The 20,590-nt window shown below is 34.6% G+C and overlaps 1 protein-coding gene and 1 long non-coding RNA gene across 3 annotated transcripts; one reads left to right on the top strand and one right to left on the bottom strand.

Annotated features, from left to right (window-relative positions):
• Positions 1–317: 317 nt before the first annotated feature.
• LOC111062175 lies at positions 318–5,659 on the bottom strand. The gene is made up of 3 exons (XM_039425781.1): positions 5,344–5,659; positions 2,364–2,489; positions 318–786 (listed from the first exon to the last, which is right to left on the bottom strand). Exons 1-3 carry the CDS (start codon positions 5,480–5,482, stop codon positions 641–643), a joined length of 411 nt encoding a protein of 136 aa, XP_039281715.1. The 5' UTR covers positions 5,483–5,659; the 3' UTR covers positions 318–640.
• An 8,668-nt stretch (positions 5,660–14,327) lies between these two features.
• LOC120350846 lies at positions 14,328–20,386 on the top strand. Of its 2 annotated transcripts, none has more exons than XR_005571051.1 (4): positions 14,328–14,672; positions 15,469–15,786; positions 18,499–18,819; positions 20,359–20,386. It is a non-coding gene; the product is annotated as an uncharacterized LOC120350846 (long non-coding RNA). The 2 variants fall into 2 exon arrangements; XR_005571052.1 differs by having other exon boundaries at positions 14,329–14,672; positions 15,697–15,786.
• The last annotated feature ends 204 nt before the right edge of the window (positions 20,387–20,590 follow it).

Raw genomic sequence — 20,590 nt, 5'->3', positions numbered from 1 at the left:
AAAGACCTTTACCGCGAAGGAGTTTTTTGTCAGATAATTAGATGCTTAGAAGTAAGTAGCAAGTAACAATAATTATGTTGCTGTATATTCAAACTTTCAGTATTTCTCATAAATAATCATGATGCTTTCCATTTTGAAAATGCTGCCAGTTAAAAATGTATCTCACTTTAGAACAACATCAAAATATGCGGATAATTCATAGTTTTTGTATGCACATTGAACCAGAAATATTCAACTCCAGTCACCGGTACAGATTGATAGTTGTGAATTTCAAATCCATATACAAGTCGAAGTACTGTTAATTTAAAACACGTGAATATAGGGAACAAACTTTATTTGAACAAAACATAGCTTGAGTTTAATTAGGAACATTTAAAATAGTGTGATTCAATCACCATGCATTCACAAGAATCAAATCATGTTACTGGAAATGATCATTAATTAAATATCACAAATACGAATAAAATTACGACAAAATTCAGTCAGTCAAAGATGTGATCTTTATCATTACTCATATCCACTAAAAAAGAATCGAAACAATAAAATACTAAACACACACTTATTGGAACAAATTTATAGGCTACCAGACACAAAATAGAAGTTTCAATCCATTTTCTGTGGCTCTGACTGGTCCTCTTCATTACTCAGAATCCGAATTATAAGCAGGAGGCAAATCGCAGTTTTCATATTCGAATTCGAATTCCTGAAGTGCTTTCAAATTGAACGCAGAGATTGTTGGACTTGGCAGCATTCCAATGTCAGCAAGGAAATCATTTGCATCGTCAACTGAAAATCGAAATTATATTTTAGAAGATTAACAATAATTATTAAATGAATGAGCTCAACTAAGATTACAACCCAACTAAATGGCTATAATATAGATGGTTCATTGGTATAGAAAATGTATAGTTTAGAAGCAAGAAAAGGGTTAAAATTACAGCGGTAGCCGACCTCTTTCTTGTAACTGGAATCATCTATGGTAGAACATTTTATATTTTTTTCCTCGGTTCTCAATACGTGAAAAGTGATGTGGGCGATGATGAATCAATTTGTAAGGGGAACGCGCCAACCAAGCTCCCAGTCAGCTGAGCTCCTTTAAATTCACTTTCGAGGGGATTGGTTGACGGCGTCAACTGAGCTCCTGAGAGAGAAGCTTGGCTGACTGGGAGCTTGGTTGTCGTCACCGAACCCGACAACAAAGCTCCTCTCACGCTCACGTTTGACTGCCGGAGTTTTCGCGAGTAAACTGACATATATTTCATGCAGATCAGAGTAGACAGTAAACAGAAATTTGACAGATAAACAGTGGATCAGAGTTTTGCTTGATAGTATGGGTAGCTTTTCCAACCTCAGCTGTTTAGATATTATAAGGGGGTATCCCCTCGTATTATCCTTATCCTCGTATGTCGTGGACGGAAGTTTATTGAATTCTGTTCAGCTTTCAACGTATTTAGTGGCATCAATATATACTGGTAACATTTATATTGATACAATTCGACCAGAGTGCAAGGCTCGCATGGCCCTTAGTCCGCTCCTGTACGTACTTATTTATATAATATATTATATTATATAAAAGCGAAATGGCACTCACTCACTGACTCACTCGCAGAACTAAAATCTACCGGACCAAAAACGTTCAAATTCGGTAGGTATGTTCAGTTGGCCCTTTAGAGGCGCACTAGGAACGGATTTGGAAAAATTTCCAAAATTACGCCCAAAATCTGCGTTTTTCCAGCGTTTTCTCAGCTTTATCGACAACAAATGAACAGAAAATGTTCAAATTTAGTACAGAAGCTCAGCTAGGGTGTAATAATGTTGTGTTAGAAGGAATTTGCAATAACGTCAAAGATACGCCCAAAATTAGCGGTTTTTTGCGTTTGGGTGATTGAATCGAGCGAGGAAGTACTTTGACTTTCTGATGGAATGAAGCATGCTCAAATGAAAAATGCAGGCGAGCGAAGCGAGAAACGTGGCTGCCCTACTCTAAAAACTATGCTTGGTAACAAAGTGAGCAACTGCCCTTTCAGCTGACTACTTGGTCAAATAGGGGCCCAAAGTAAAAAGCATTAGAGTTTTCTTTTTCTATTGGTATGAAGCTTGTTCATTTCCGATTAGTACTTGAGTAAATGTGAATTTTTAAAATGGATCCATAATTTAGAATAACTCTGTATTTATTTCTGAATAAAATTGAATTGAAATAAACATTAATTATGTATAAATTACGACTTTAAGAGTTAGGTAAGACCGGTGCTCCACATGGGCGTTAAAATCCTCATTCATTACTACTAATTGAAGTGAAGTACACTTCTCATAACTAAGAATTAAATATTAGAATCTTATTATTAGCCATTCATGAGACTTACCTAATGGCATGATCAATTCTTCTTCTTTGAGATTCGGCTTATTTTTATGGTTCTTATCCTTTCTTGGGAATGGATCTACAGCCAACTTTTCACATTGAAATTTCAAAGGAATGAAATCATTGATACCTGTAAAATTAAAACATTCAAATTTATAAGAGGAAATAAGGTTACAGCTATAACTGAATAGGTGACGCACCCTTAGGTAGTATACCCAAGTTTACCTAACCTTAGAGTACACCAGCCTACTCTTGTATTTCATTCGTACACCAGTGAGTCGCCAGAGAGTATCTATTGGCGGATGAATGTAAAGAATGCTGGGACACCAGTGAGCAACCATTGGCTGCGACACCAGTGAGCAACCATTGGATGGGACACCAGTGAGCAACCATTGGCAGCGATACCAGTGAGCAACCATTGGCTAGGACACCAGTGAGCAACCATTGGATAGGACACCAGTGAGCAACCATTGGTTGCCGAGACTGATGGCTTAATGAAATACGAGACTTTGAAAGATGACCGCTTGAGACTTAAACTCCGTTATGAGTTTGAAAACAACTTCTCAGGGGTTCCAACCCACCAAAAATAAAAGCCATTGAAGTGTTCAGCATCCCTCCCATTACCTACAGTAACTAGGCTATATTACCCACAGTATGGCCATCGACTATCACGTGCTACAAATCCGCCATTAAGATTCCAAAAGAATTTTATACTCCTATCTTATTGCAATGGAAATTTGGAACTCATCAGTTCTTTTACCGATTGGAAACATATTTTGAACTTCAGATGAGTTTGATACATACAACATTTTTGAAGGGAAATTGATCATACTTTGATATAGACCAATAAAGTTAGTTTAAATAACACTTAAATCATCAATTTTTCTTCCCTCGTGCTACTCGGGATCACTTCCAGAGCTTTCGCGGACCACTTATCTAGATAAATATGCAGAAAGATAAATTTAAATTTTATTGTATTTGCTCATCCAATTTATTGATTTGAGCTTCTAATAATCTATTTTCAAAATATTTTGTGGCTCAATTGAATATAACATTTTATGAAATATTAAACCGTGATTATTAAGTGCTGATTAAAGACGTCTTTACTTCTATGATGATTCTCTTCAGTCCTGAGAATCCTACCCATAACATGTTCAATTGTTCAATAGCTGTTGAAATGTGAGTTTCGACTTGCAATACCAGCACTAGCAGTGGTATCGAAATATCACTGAATATAAATTCTCTAAAAATAAAAGTTTTCTTTTTCAATTGCTTGCATGTTTATTAAAATTTCTACAAAAATAATTGGGAACTTGATCATTTTTTGTTAAAGAAACAATATATTACAATATCATGACATATTTCAAAAGTTTATATTACTAATTTTTTAGAGATTCAGCTTTCAGGTTACGTTACCTAGGTACCTTTCATTTTTACTCGCTATTATCTACCATTTACTATTGAAAGATCCCGAACTAAATGGGAATATATAGAAAAAACTTGAAAGAGATTAATCACGAAGTAATCATGGAAATATTCTTTAATAAGTGAAAGTGAGCGATTTTACTTATAATCCACTATAAGCTGCATTATAAAATACATATACTGTAATTGGAATCTTCATGGCGGCGGCGGGGGAAGAAAATTAAAATATTTAACCGTGACTCATATATTAGTTTCTTAAAATGTTATATCCAATTGAGCCGCAAAAATATTTTGAAATTAGATTATTATAAGGTCAAACCAATAAATTGGATGACCAAATACAATAAATTTGAAAAATATATTTCTGCATATTCATCTAGATCAGTGGTTCCCAAAAAGTGGTCCGCGAAAACTCTGGAAGTGATCCCCGAGGAGCACGAGGGAAGAAAAATTGATGTTTTAAGCGTTATTAGTGTTATTTAAACTAACATTATTGGTCTATATCAAAGTATAATCAATTTCCCTTCAAAAATGTTATACCAAACTCATCGGAAGTTCAAAATATGTTTCCAATCGGTAAAAGAAGTGATTGTTCAAATTTCCAATGCAATAAGATTGTGGATTTGAACCATGTGATCGAGCTATCCAATTAAATGCGTGACAGGCAATGCCGATATTGAGGGTAATATAGTTACTGTACCATTACCAATGTACAAGCCCAGGGCTCGATGAGCATTATTCTCTCCAGGAAACTGTAACATAAAAATACTTGAATCTGAAATGAAAAACGATGTTGTCAGTTCTTAAACATGTAATTTCATGGGGAACTGAAAACATCGTTCTTAATTGCTCCTCAATATCGATAAATTCCACAAAATGTCTGTGTCTAGTGTGAATTTTAAATAATAATACTGGTAGCGAATATTGTATGATAAGATTTAATCGATAAAATAGTCAATTTGACAATCACAGATTGTGAGGGTAGGCGCATGGTGAAGAGGTCCAAGTGGGAAAGTACCACTGTAACACAAATAATAAACCATTCCGTATTATGGAAGAGATGTACCTCTACCACCAACTCTGGCCAGGCGTCCCATAACACGAAAATTATTTGTGTTACAGGAGGTACCTCTATCCCACTTGGACCTCTTCACTATATGCGAACCCTAAGCATGGAGCAATAGAATAAGGATGAGCGATTTTCTTCTACGATAGGCCTACTGCAGGAATGAAATACTCGTAGCTCAACTTCTCCAAAATATATTAACTAAACAAATAATGAGATAACCCATGCATCCTATTTCTAGTTGATTCATCAAAATTGAAAGAAAAATATCAATGTCCCCAATCATCACTTTTTATGTGCAAATATTTGTTGAAAGAAATAGGTGTTGGACTGCCACTAAACAAAAATATTCACCCAACTTGGCAATCAAACACGTGGCACCACATTTTCCGGTCAGATTCTGGGAGTTTTTACTACTTTTACTGAAAAGGAATTTATATTCATCAAGTATAAATATGAAGATAAAATAAAACAAATATTACGCTGTAATTACCATTGTACTTTTCGCAGTGTTTGCACTCCCCATCAAAGTGATCCAATAAGTTGTTTGACTCATGAAGATGCACCCTAGGAGGGGCCGAGTTTTCAATTTTATCTCGAAGGAAATTCTTTGAAAATTCGCTACTTTTCATTGGCAGTTTCTTAGTATTATTTGGCGTTCTATTTACGTTGGCTTTCAACTGAGTGATGTTGGATTTTTTAGCTGAAGACACTTGATTTCGTTGACTATTGACAGTGTTGGCGACATCACACAAAATGTTCTTCTTCTTTGTCTTCGCACTGCTAATTAAAGCTGGAATAGAAAATTAAAATAATTAGACTTGGAAATAATAAATACATTGGTAAATTTATTAGTCTAGGAGTGTAGGTTGATGTGCTGATTTCTATACACTTATATTGGTCATGGTCTGGGTAACTTCAATTTTAATTAATGTCTCTATCATATTCATTAAAATAGAGGATACAGGTTTGGTTGTGATATGAGTATTTTATTTACTTTCAGCTACAATAGTTATTTGAACTTGAATAGCATATTGGTATATCGTAAATTCAGTGAACATGTAAGGTACGGTACACATAAATTATTATGTAGATACCACAGTTTTTCTATGATATGTTAATGGATGACCCTCTACACACCAAAAATAATACCATAGCATGTCGCTAAATAATTAATTTCATCATTACCATAGGCTTATTCATTATAATTAAATTATTTAAATTTCTGCCATAATTGCCACTCAATATAGTTAATTATCCATACAGTCAAACTATGAAGTTTTATAATAAATAAACAGTGTGCTAGATAAAAAATCTTTTGAGGAAAAGATCAAAGGGAGTTGCAAACTTTTGTTTGCAACACTAGTTTCGGTCACTATGTGCCGTTGAAACACGAAACAGAAACATTTCCCCGCCATCCCCTACGCTGCCACCTCCACTTTCACTCACGTGATCACTCGAACCACCCTGTCTCGACTCAAGTGTCAGTAACCCTGTCTGGACAGGGTTATAATACTTTATAATACAAGCATTAGCGTCTAGTATCAGAGCAGCACACACTTCTGGTACAAATAAAGCGAAATACCAGTAGTAGATTTATTGCTTAAAATTATAAAAATATATTTGCCATAAAATACCCTAGGACCTTTTAGGGGCGAGAGCGGGGGGTTCTTAAACAGGTTCTGAGTGTTAACAACAATATTTTATATTATATTATTTAAAAATGGCTGTCAAAATAACAAATATAGGCTATGTATAGTCTACTTATAACGTATTACCTTTATGTTATCCTTCAGATCTATTAAAGCCTCGCACACCTCAGGTACAAACAAAGATATGGTTGATTTTGATATCTTGAACAGGTAACTCAAGCTTGTGTATGAATCTCCGGTAGCTAAAAAACGCAAGGTTACGGCTAGTTTTTCCGTTACAGAAATAGCCTTTCGGTAATTCGTATCCATTTTCGAAATTTTGTGACCAATCATTAAAGTTATATATTCAAAATCCTCACTGGTCATTCTTACAAAGTTTTTAAAACTTCCGTCCGTTCTCAGTTCACCTGATAGAGGGTCGACATCATCTCTATTTAAATCGTCCAACAGGTCGTTTCCACTGTACGTAGCTCTGGAATTCAGAGACGGCCTCACCCAGTATCGTCTCGGCCTACGTTGCTTTGACAACACGACACACGCCGCCGCGGCTAAAATGACATCCTCGACACTTGACATCCTCGGAAGGACTGATCCCAGGAACCAGAACATAGGCGAGTCATAATCAAGGTTGAAAACATTTTCATGAAACATGGAAATAAAACTATGAAATAAAAGTTGCAAACTTTTATTTGAAACTACTGTTTGCAACTGCTGTTTGCAATAAAAGTTTGCAACTTTTTGTTTGAAACTTCGGTGTAAACGCGGCTTTAAATACTCCACACATGCATTTAAGTTAGGTTTTATTTATAACAAGTGTAGAGTTAATCCCAATTAAGTAACGGTACAGTACCTAACTGTTAGATGCCATGAAGAGTTCAATTTATGCTCACTGGATGTTATGATAAAGTTTTGGCTAAACTACAACATTATAACGTGGACCTCACTATAGATACTCAAAGAATACTTTTGAATAACTATGTTATAACTGTGACTGTTGCTGGCCGTTACTCTGTTTCTGAGACAAAGAGAAGCTGCTGTCGACTTTACCTCAATACAGAGAAAAACCAAATAGACCATTGATAACCAGCTTGACCAACCCAACGGATTAGCTATTTTCATGTATTTTCAGATTATGAAAATAAATTATTCGATTTTAATTCTATTATTCTTGATAAAATCTTTTTAATAATATTTTTATAATATTTAGAGTTGAAATGTCTATCTTTTACGTATTTTTATTGCAACCACATATCCTACCCAATATCAAGTAAATGCAACGATGACATCGTTCATACTAAAACCAATAACTATAAAGCAATGATTTACTCACTTGAATAAATAAATTAACTCTTATTTCGTTATGATTTGAAAAAAAAAACACCAGAACTGGTGTTAAATACCTTAGCTATTTATAAGGTTTCCAACCATGACATGCACTGCACACGCTAACCGCCAATTATGAACTTCACTTCGAATAAGATTGTTTTAGTATTTCACATTAAAATTAATTATATATTTCACATGCAAATAATGCTTGAGTTTTGATTGTTGAATACGCTCTATTCTTGTCTTATAGCACATTTTTTATCGATACTTAGTGTTATGGGTACCTTAATATTCAAATAAAATATCATATCTATAGCCTACTGTGTTGATATTTCTTAAAAATAACTTTGAAAACAAGAAAATGTAAGAACAATGATTCAATCTTTTTAATTTCTGTAATAATATTAAAGTTCATGACAATATAGTCATCAAAATAGTGTTTCTATCTACAAAATACTGCATCAGCATAATATTATAAATCCTGCCTGAAGCAAACCAAACTAACTTAACATAAATTTTATGGACTTGGTGTTATTACCTATACTGTAGGCTTAGGCTATATTGGCAATGATCATTCACATGCCTTTTTTTAACACCATCAGAGATTTTTATGAAAATTTCTATAAAATGCTACTGTATGAATAGTGTTAGGTTTGCCACATATTTTGTGACCACGCAATAATATTCTCAGTGTTTTTTTGAAACACGCTTGATTAAATTGAAATAATGGAGTAAAAAAAATTGAAATTTTCTTTGAACGCTGTTTAGTGTTCATGGGACTGGTTAATACCAATAATTTCTTCAGATTTTTATTTGAATCCTTGTATGATTCAAATAATTCTTGATTATTGTATGATGTTTCGTATTTAATGCGTACCGTATTCATTTGTTTCTATTTCAATCAATTATTTTTGTTTTTCTTTATTGAATATCCATTATTTTTTCACTCGTTGAATATATCACAAATGTAAACTTTAAAGTATAAATACCGTATTTTTAAAACTCATTGATATAGCTGAGTTTAATTCCCCCACCACAATAACCCTCAAATTTTGAGAGTCTACTGTTTGAACATAATTTAGTTTGATGATGCAGCACACAACGAAACGGTCGTCACTAACATGAGTTTTAAAAAGATTTCTTCTTTAAAGTTTACATAAAGCCTTATCTACTCCAAGTGCGCAATGCAAAATGTTTTGTGAAAACGACATTATAAACAATCAAGTACAGCAGTACCTACGAAGGCTAGTCAATATGCAAGGTTCATTGTGATAGACTCTTCATATCTTTGTCAATAAAAGTAATGGGGTTTGTGAAACTCAATTATTATTATAGATTAGAGTTTTTATTTAAATCATCAGTAAATTCTATACCTACAAAGAGTTATTGTAAAATTCTATAATAAAAGTTATTGAATGTCAAAATTGAGGTTCGATTTTTATTTATATAGATTATGGGTAACTGTAAATAAAACAGCTCAGTTATTGAATAACTAAATGTTATTGCAAATGCTCTCTATAACAACATCAATAAACTTAATTTATATTCATTTAGAAATGAAACTCACCTTATCAATGATTACATTTAGTAAGTATATCTTGTTTATTCAAAACCAAATATAGAAGCTCATTTCATAAAATGAAATTATAGTAAGTTACCCTTTCTATGAAAAATAAAAAATAATAGATTAAAAACGCAAACTACAACTTCTAGTTTCAATGTTTCACATAATCTTCATAAAGACATTATTAGATCGTTTACATAAAATCTGTACTAATAATAACATTTTGTTTTAGTGGGTTAATATTATCAATTATTTTAGATCTTTCGTGTTCATTAATGTATAAATTTGCAAAATATCCTGAAAGTGGTATCCCATTGCCAAACCTACAATAGAAATGCAAGATAGAAAAATCTATTTTTTCGATTTTATAAATAAAAATACCTAGCCCTGAATAGCCCTTATATTCTTAGCTTTTGTAAATGATTTTAGTGTTAATGTTCCATGTTTATCTGTGCTCTATGCTGATGACACTACCATATTATACTTAATTCTAATTTTGACTCCTCGGTTGAACGCTGCAGGGAGTGGTATGCTGCTAATTGTTTGACTCTCAATGAGAGTAAAACAGAAAATATTCTATTCTCGCTTAGAAATAATTTAAGCAGGGAGCACCAGGAGTACCTGAAGCCGATTAAACTGCTGGGTATAGTCCTAGACAGTAAATTAAGTTGGAGTAGCCACATAGAGCATCTGTGTAAGAAACTGTCCAGAGTTATGTACCTACTAAGAAAACTAAAATGTGTCAGTAGGGAGGTACTTATTCTGACTTACTATAGTTTTTTTCATTCCCATCTCAATTATGGGCTCCGTCTTTGGGGTAACTCAAGTGATATGAAGAAGGCATTTATTTGGCAAAAAAACAATTCGCTGTATTGTTGGTCTAAGGAGTATTGAAAGCTGTAAAAATAGTTTTATCGAGCTTGGAATCATGACTCCCTCTTACTGTTTGCTTATCATATGGTCATAATTATAATACAATTAATATAGAATTTTCTTCATAGATTTCTTTGCATCATTTCTGAAACTCCTACACTTACATGATTTGAAATGTTATCAGAATGCCTAGTATATTGCTATCATTACATATCCAATAATCCTGTGTTATTGAATCATCATGAGTCCACATAATTCATTTCATTTACCTACTTTTATTGTAAAAAATATGAGATTTTTATCAGCTGAATTGTAGTTAATTTTTGAAACCTTTTAATTTCAAATTGTTCATTTTACTCTGGTAATTATGTAGCATATTTTATTGTTTGCTTATCATAGTCATATAATCTAATAAAATATTTCTTTGTTATTTGCTTCATTTCTGAAACTCCCACTCTTACATGATTTGAAATATCTCTCTCTCTCTCTCTCTTCAGCTTCATCCATTACCCACAATTGTGGGATCGATGGTGTCAAAAAATCAAAACACGTACAAACACATGAAAAAAAACCAACAGTTCAGATGGCAGTGATCCAGTGCTCACACTCTCAATAAAAATTCAAATTATCACCCATAAATTCGTTCACACTGTATATGCCTTTGCACACAGTAGCTTCCAGACGGTTCTCCTGAAGGCGGCCTCATCCAATTGCTTCACACTATTAGGCAGCTTGTTGTAGAATTTCAGGGCTGAAATCCTGTAACTGGCCTGTGATTGGTGGAGGCATCTCCTGGGGAATCCAACAGCTCACTGCGCCTGGTGTTGTGGCGGTGGATGTTACTACGGGCAGGTAGAGGATGCTGTATCTTCTTGACATACACCAAGCACAGGAGGATGAAATGGCTGAAGACAGTCAGTACACCAAGGCGAGCAAAGATGGGCTTGCAGTGGGCAAGATGATCGCTGCCTGTTATAATTCTTATAGCCCTCTTTTGCAGTCTCAGCACATCAGCAGCCCCCACTGAATGACCCCACAGAAGCAAGCCATAGGTAATGTGGCAATGGAAGAGCGCATGATACATCATTATCAGGTACTTCTCAGTCACCAGGCCCCTCATCTTGAGCAGCAGAAAGCAAATGCGGGAGAGTCGACTGGTTACTTGCTGTATATGACTGTTCCAGCTGAGTTTGCTGTCCAAGACAAAACCCAGCAGCTTCACTGGATTCTGAGGGTCACGCAGCTCACGTGATAAGCTGCAGATGATCATTTGGGTCTTGTCCTCATTCAGCTGGAATCGATTAGCCAGGAACCATGAAGTGGCAGATCGAAGATGCTCTGCAGATGCCTCCAAAACCCGCTCAAGCTCAGCACCCGATGACAGTAGAGATGCATCATCCGTGAAAATCAGAGAGGAACCATGGTCGTCGAGGTCATTTATCATGACAAGGAACAATGTAGGCCCCAGCACTGATCCCTGAGAAACACCAAAAGTTACCGGAAGTGTCCGGGAGTCTGCACCACTGAGGGAGACAAGCTGAGTCCTTCCAGAAAGGTAAGAGCCCAAGATGGAAAGGGCAGAGTCTCTAAGACCATAAAAGCTCAGCTTTCTAAGAAGAATGCCATGGTCCACGCAGTCAAAGGCTCGGCTCAGATCACAAAGAGCAAGAGCAAGAGACTCACCATCCTCGAAGGCAGCATCAATCCACTCAGCCACATGGTCGACTGCACCCACTGTTGATCTCCCAACTCAGAATCCAAACTGCATGTTGGAGAACAGGCCATTCTCCTCAAAAAAAGCCTCCAGCTGAGGCTTTATCACTGCCTCAATCACCTTGCCAAAGACAGGAGTTATGGAGATTGGCCTGAAGCTACGAAGGTTCTCACGATCACCCCTCTTGAAGACTGGGACAGTTCTTGATGTTTTCAAGTAATCAGGAAAATTTCCAGACCTCAAGCACTCATTGACAGATGCAGAGAGAGGAACTGCAATGGCATCAACAACCTCTCGAAGCATGCTCACAGACATGCCAAACACATCTGGACTTCTTGAGGGTTTGAAAGAGCGTATGATGCTCCTCAAGGCAGCTGGTGTGGTGGGGCGAAAGAAGGAGAGATGCTCCTGTCCCGGCTGGATTCTTCCTTCCAACAGATCAATTGGATCAATGGCAGTATCAGGCAGGGAATCCACTATATCCTGAACCGAACCCACAAAGAAGCCATTAAAATCATCCGGGCTTGCAAAGTCGATATTTTTCCGTGGCATGGATCTGTTTGTATTTATCACATCCCAGGCAGCTTTGCATTGGTTAGGTGCATCCTCAATCTGTCGCTCAGTTGCCAACCTCTTAGCCAACTCGATCCTCCTCTTGTAGAATTGTTTAAAGTTTCTATATCTAGTAGAGCTGTCAGCATCACCATCCTCACATCGGTTCTTGAGGGCGAGCATGAGTCCCTTAAGTCTGGCCAGATCATCAGTATACCACTAATGCACAAATTACACCAATGCACACCTACATAATTCTACATTCATAACATGCTGTAAGTAAGCCTATATTATTAAATTGAGATATTTCTTCAAACAATAATACCGTAATAAATCTTTCCTTTAATAATAAAAATAAATCATATAATCCAAAAAACAATAGTATACCCTATCAAAATAAACATAAGACTGTGTTTTATAGTTTCAATTAAACACAGCCCTCCTTTGGACTGTGTACGAGCAAAATTCGGGATTGGAATAATAAGGACTATGAGCCTGTTTTTTCATTCCCAATCATTTCATGATAGTTTATATTTGTCCTTGTTAAATAAATAAAAATTAATAAATGATACGCTTCTCTGAAATCTGGCCCAAAGTTATTCCCTTGCTTGTGAAAAGTTAATACTAAAGCCTTGTACACACGTCCGTACAGATTTTGCGCGAACAATCGTATGTACATATGCCTCAACATTCACTGTACGTCCTTGTGGACGCGATCCACGTATGCCTCAGCATTCAAAAAGCTAACTGATTTGCAGACGACACGAAGACATGGTCAATGTAGATTTTCCACAACATGACAACAATGGCGTCATTCCATCATTGAAGATAGTTATCACAAATTGCAGCAGTATCATTTTATTTCAATGACTTATATAATAAAATCAAAAATAAAACTTGACAAACGATGTTGGTGGGTTGAACGATTGTAGGTTGAAGTAAGGAAATAAATTGCTACATGACATAATATTGACAATTCAATCTTTCTTAGGTTGTCAAAACATTATGTTGTTAATATACTGAATCTAATTTAACTAGTTATCTAAACAAAAAATGATATCATCATGAGGGGAGCAATAACTCCACAAGAACGATTGGCTCTAACTTTGAGATTCTTGGCATTAGGCAATTCATTTGTTGGTTTCCAATATCTATTCAGAATCTCAAAAAAAGAAAAATTCTACAATAATTCCAGAAGTTTTGATGACCTAATCAAAGCACTTAACACTGTCTCACAAAATTGACAGTCTTCTTTAAGAAAATTAGCCATAAATTGAATCAAATACTAAATTGCTGCCCATTTTAAACATTAGATGCTCATACACATGACAAAACAAGATTCTCCAAAAGATTACATTCAAGATTTACCTTCAAGGGAATACTAGTTCAAAGTTTGTATAAATCTCTCTATAGATAGCCTAGCTATCTAAAACGTATAATATCATATTGAAGATTACAATTTTAATTAACAACTCTGATTGATAACATGAAACAAACACAAGATGATTTGATAGCCACAGTAAAATAATATTTTGAGCTATACTTCCTTGTAGGAACCCTGTAGAGAAGCTTTTTTCACTTAAATTATGCAGTTCTAAATTTGTTAATCATGATACGAATTATATACTTCATGCATGTTTCTATTTAAATATTTGACAATCCACATATCCTACAATTTACAATTAGTTATTGGATCACAATTTTGATTTGTCATTCATTAACCTAATTCATTGGAATTAGGTTATGACGCCTTCAATGTTTACGTTTTGCCTCACCCGTATGGCAAAATCGAACGATCTTAACGACAGAGAAAACGCAAATAGACCAAAGGCAACCCCACGTGACCTCACTACCAACATAACGGTTTAAAACTTCTACTGATCATTTTTTAGGTTATGTTTAGCGGAATTGTAAGGATATTAGCTTATATTTTATCAACAAACTGAACAGTCAACATGTTTAAGATGTAACAAAGTACAGTAGATACAAAATTATTCATTACTTGGTAGGTTTATTCTTATAAATAAGACCTTCTTTAGCAGAAGGCTAATCAAACACAAAGACATAACATTGATGAATTCGTTTAAAACAGAAAGTTGAAACGGTTAATAGTATGATTAGGCTATTCATCACTGTACCAGGTAAGATAATATTGCCTAGGCCCTATTTGAAATAATTTTTAGATTTTAACATTTAAAATGTACATTCAAAACAAGTATTGCTAATTATACAGAACAGTCACTTTTAGTTTTAATAAAACCATACGATTCCCCGATCTATGGACCGTGGCGATTAACTTACACTGGATAAGTAATAACGTAAATGCTTGTCACTTATAATTTTTGCCTGTCCATACTCAGGTAGGCTACAACAAATCGGGACCTGATTAGGAAACTTAGATACTTAAATCTTAAATATTGAATAGGCTACCTACCCATTGAAAAATGTTATTGATAAAACATGTAAAAACAATAATTAGGATTATTAGAATCTGCTGTATTTTCAGCCTAAAGAAAGAACGGTAGAGTTAGGAATACAGTAGTTATTAGTCAATCTAAAGGAAAACAAAATTAATACGAACATATTTAATAGCCATTGAACAAGATCAAAATGTAATCTATGTGCATCTTCTATTTTTTCAATAGAGTTTATTGAAATAGGACAAGTAGCCTATTGCATTTTAGGAGTTGATGGAGGACTATAAAGTTGGTCAGAATATTGACAATAATACACGTTAGGCTACCTATGATCTAAGTTACCTATTATCTTGTAGTGAACAACTACAAGACTTAACCTATTTTGGACTACGTGTCTAACCTTACCTTATCTGGGAGAGGAATAGCACAAGGTTGACTTATTTTCTCTTCTATCATTTTGATAATGTACTTAGTGTATCAATCAATAAATAATCAATCTTTTCTTTTTTTCTTGTTATAGGTTTTGCATTATATAGCATGCTTTAGGTTGCATATAAAGCTTCACGTTATAACACCTGACTCCTGCCTCACTCAGGATTGAACGACACCTCAAAACCAAATCCAAAAAATAGGTTTTAAAAACGGATTTTTTAAAAGAATCATTGAAATACGCATGATACAGGTAGCCTACTGTATTGTCATATAAACTCTTAGCAGGTCTAGAAACAGTTATTTTTTCTTTTTTCAGAGAATAACAGGCTGATTGAGCTATGGTTGAAACTTGCTCTTGGGTTTATCTTGCTAGTTTATGGCTGGTGATCACAGTATCAAGTATCTGGTGAGCTTCTTGTAATTATTTATTGAAAACAAGAATATGTGGAAGCAACAGATCAATGATCCATTTTGCTTCCATTACATTAATCGTTTGAAAAACAAAGAAAATTTGAAGTACAACTAAACAAATATTAATATTGGAAATAAGAAATTAAATGTAGAAACATTTATGATGATGACTATAAATACATTAATATAAAATGCAATTACATCAAGTGATTATACAATCCTAAGTTCTGCACCAAATACTAAAATGAAAAATGAGTGAAATGAAATAATACTTGAATAATTAAAGACAATTTGAAGTACAACTAAACAAATCAATATTGGAAATAAGAAATTAAATGTAGAAACATTTATGATGATGATTATAAATACATTAATATAAAATGCTATTACATCAAGTGATTATACAATCTTAAGTTCTCAACATATTCTATCAAATCATGTTGATGTATAAAAATCTTGTCGATGCTGTATAAAAATTACAAATTGTTTTCAATACCAATAATAATAGAGTTTCGCATTATCGTGTTATCAGATGGGCACGCTAAACTGTCGGTCCCGGCTGAAGTATGACAGTCGTAAGGCCCATTGATGGCTTGAATATATTCAGGCGGTGAGACCTTCCCGCAAGAGACTCCCCACCGACAAAAGCCACACAAATTTACTTTTTTTTAAGTTTTGCATTCTAACATTACAATACTGCCTTGATCTCCTATTGGAGGCCGCCCGGAACATTCATATTGTTGGTGTTTCCAAAACAAATTTTTGAGACAGGACCGTTCTTCATTGGTTGGGTTCTGTAGATGTTCCCTACTAATTGTTTGTTAGCCTGGGTACACACGGGCCAATAGGCCATTAATTTCGATTAGTTCCACGACTTCCATTTCGTGAAGTCAATATTATAAACCACACCTAACAACTAAGAAGACATTTATCAGCTATAGACTTAGAAAAACGTTCATTGTACAACTACTAACAGCTATGTATCATTCTTTTAATTGATATATAAGAAAATGTTTCTTTGGAGTACCTGGTTACGACATACCATGGCCTCTTCCACAGCTATATCAATTATGGCATAGTGCATGGGGTCATGCAGTAGGCTGTAGAAGCATCTTGCTTCTGCAAAAGAAGGTTCTCCGGATCATCACCTCATCGGCTGGAGCATTGTGCGCCAATCTTTAGGAGGCTAAGGATTATGACGGTCTATAGCCAGTATCTCTTTAGTTCACTGTTACTGTTGAGAAGATCAACAGATGTACTGTTGAGGACATCATACCTTTCAGCAGAGAGGACATGCACATAGTCACAACACACAACACAAGGAGGAGGAATGACATCAATTTGTCTCAGGCCAGACTGACTCGATCTCATAATAGCTTCCCTGTCCGTGCATTTGAGATTTACAACAGGATGCCGGTGTATTTCCGTGAACAGGATAAAAAATCTTCAAGAAGGCACTTCGTGAGAAGCTTGTGAGTCTGGCTCTCCACTTCCTGGATGAAGAGTCAACCCAATGTTTTCTGAGATTTATGACTGACCTCCCATCTTTCTCAGTTTAGTTATCAAGTATAAGTTTTATTTTTTATGACGCAATCTATCCAGCAAGTGCTGATCATGGATTGAGACTACTGAATTACTGAATGTCACATGGGACGGTAGGTGATGCGAATTTCCACCAAACGTGTTCCATTATATAGTTTTTTTTTAATTCCTTGCCCTATTACCATAGGTAAGGAAAGTATTGCTTTCAAAAAAATTAAGGTACCTCAATTTCCACATTTCTATACTTTTCAAAGTCCCCTGAGTCCAAAAATAGTGGTTTTTTAAACTGAAAAATAAAACAAATTAAAATTAAATCATTTCAACCAAAAAATAATGATAAGTCATAAATCATACGAAAATAAGCATATGAACATATATTATATAATATCAACTTGTTTATTATTGCATTTAAACTTGAAAATGACCAATGTAGGCCGAAACTAGTTGTTGAAATGTTTTAATTAAAAAGTGTACTCCATGTTTTTATATTGTGTTTATTAATTTCAGTTTTTGGTATCAGATTGAAACAATTCATGAAAACAAAAAACTTCACTATTCACCTCTACAAATAAAAAGTGGGTTACTCACCATATACTGTAAAACGAGATTCATCTCTTGAAAGTCAGGTCAATCCTACCCTATTCATACCCTAATCCTACAACTATTCAGAGCAGCAAACCGACTATATCTTATTATTATTATTTTATTATTATTTTTTATTGATTCAATGATACAAAATTATTATTTAAAATAATTTGGGGAGGATCAACAGGCACAGCCCAAAACTGTTCCTCCCCCGAATTTGATTCATTAAAATAGTCCAGAAAAAAAGTTATGTTTCCTTCACTTAATAAAATTTTGTCTAATTTTCTCACCAAACACTTGAAACAATTATTAATTTTGAATTTAGAAAGATTAAGATCTGAATTGATAACAAAATTTCTTTTTACTTAGCACTCGAAACTGTAAAATAAATATAAATTTGAAATATTTTGTTCCGAAAATTAAAACAATCTGATTATCAATCTTATGAACCATCTATCATCCTAGCTTCAGCCTCCTTTAAGGCTTTTTACATGTCTTGATGATACCAGCAAGTGCTTCAGACTTGCATTCTGTATGAGCTATTTTACTTTGATAAATTCAATGTAAATTATCTTTTCAGGTCACAGTCAACTTCAAATCAGGTAAAAAGATTCAAGAAGTCCAATCGCCTTATGATGATTAGTTTGATCATGAGGTTCTCTACCTGGGGATGAACAACTTGCCCGTGAGAGAGAGAGGCCAGTAACCATTGCAGAGCGGATGATCAAGCTGGTTAAGAAAATCCACCACAAGCCCAATAGTGCTCTAATTAACATGTGCATCATTCTGCCAAGGAGTGAGAACAGTTTCAAAATTGCCGGAAGTGATGAAGAAAGAATAGACTTCTGGAATGGCAAAGCAACCTCGACGAAAGTCATGTATCGACAATATTGTGTAAAAGGTATTAGTTTCAAGCTTTCAATTTCAATAATTTAATCTATACCACTATGAAAATGAGATGGCGTCTGCACGTTTGTCTGGGTGTTCGTTACGCCTAAATGGTATGTGACATTTTGCCGAAAGATGGTTTATATAACCGATGACTGTCATTGACCTATTTTTATTGAGAAAATCCTTAAGCCGTGTCTACACTGAACAGTCGGCAAACATGTTTGTTGAGGAGCTCAGGGACAAACATTTTAAAAATTTTGGACAATCATTGTTTGTCAAACAAAAAAGTTACTGTTTTTCCAAACATTTTCAGTGTTGACATATGTAAAACATGAAACCTGTTCTCCTCACTTACAAATATTTTGTTTGGTGACGCGTCCACACTGGCCACCAACAAACATTGTTTGTCAAATAACATAATAAAATTTGCCCAAAATTTTTCAACAAACATGTTTGTAAAACATTTGTTCAGTGTGGACACGGCTTAAAGGATAAGCCCTACTGTCCTTCAATGTGTACATGCTATTCTCATGGAGGAAGCTTTTATTTTGTTTCTTATGTCACATGTGTGTATTTAACAAATTAGCTGTTCTAATTATTACATCTAAAACCCTTAGTTAGTCATCATGTTAAACATCCACATGTTTACTTGAACAGGTAATTTTGGTAACATTGGTTTTAAAAGTATCAAAATCAATGGACGCTCGCTAATATCTAAAGCCGGTCACATTGTGTCAAAAGTTATAAGAGTTTGAAATTTTGATCCATGAGGTGTCCTTATGCGCGCCTCTCCACCAGGAAATGGTGAAATGAAGTGCATCTAACGGATGATTCTCATAGAACATAATCTCATGAACTTCTGTCATTGTGCAGGACAATGTAGTTGGTGATGATGGATTAAGCTGAAAATTAGGTGTTTTTCACAATACAAGGAGTATTGTTGTCAGGTGTACCTGGAAATCTATTTGAGATGAAGCGCTCTACCTGATCTTAGATTGTAAAGCACAAAAATGCTCCTAGATGGATTTTGAATTATACATGTAAATGGTAACAATCGGAAGATATTGTTGATCAAAAACTAAAATTCATCAGAATTGATTTTTTCTTTGAATCTTATACATTTTTGAAAAATCATAAATCAGTTATGATCTATCTCATTGGAGATAGAGAGTTCCGAATGATCTCATTTTATCTGTAAAAAGGCGAGGGCCAATTTTTCTGTCTGATTACTGAAATTGTCGGATTTGGCAGAAATAGCTAAAAACTGGAAAATGAACCGAAAATACGAGGTTCTTGGGCCGTTCTGTATCTAGCAGAAGAAAATTTTGCATGAAGTAATTGGCTTTGGACTTCTCTCATGTATCCAAATGATACGTTATATTAAAAAATCAGAACTACAATATTAATTGCAAGCACCAATGTATATAGTGACTGGACTATTGTGTGATAACATTTCTGTATAACTCATTACTTTTGTTATTAAGTGGTATTCCTTTCATTCCAATCAATTGCAGATTTTGAAAATAATGTTGTTTTTTTTTCATTTCAGGCACCAAAATATATCACAAAGGCCGCAAGACAGTTCATCGTGTGTGTTGTATCTCATTCTGCAAAGACAGTGAACATGTAATCATATAGTTTGACACCATACACAACGTTTTATCATTACCATAGTATAATATACCACTCTCATTGTATAATTTTGTACATTACGAAACATGTGTTCTGTCATGAATAATAATGTGTTTATGTAAATTAACAATTTACTGTTACTTTCGCAA

Source organism: Nilaparvata lugens, chromosome 4 (assembly GCF_014356525.2).
Source record: "Nilaparvata lugens isolate BPH chromosome 4, ASM1435652v1, whole genome shotgun sequence".
NCBI classification, from domain to species: domain Eukaryota; kingdom Metazoa; phylum Arthropoda; class Insecta; order Hemiptera; family Delphacidae; genus Nilaparvata; species Nilaparvata lugens.
Note: the sequence above shows the minus strand (reverse complement) of the source record. Positions and strands in the feature narration are given on the sequence as shown.

Excerpts from the sequence above, each read along its gene's own strand:
- LOC111062175 (XM_039425781.1), bottom strand. The coding sequence starts at position 5,482 with ATGAAAAGTAGCGAATTTTCAAAGAATTTCCTTCGAGATAAAATTGAA. Across the intron at positions 2,490-5,343 it reads ACACTGCGAAAAGTACAATG|GTATCAATGATTTCATTCCT; the intron begins GTAATTACAGCG and ends TTAATTTTACAG. Across the intron at positions 787-2,363 it reads AGAATTGATCATGCCATTAG|TTGACGATGCAAATGATTTC; the intron begins GTAAGTCTCATG and ends TTCGATTTTCAG.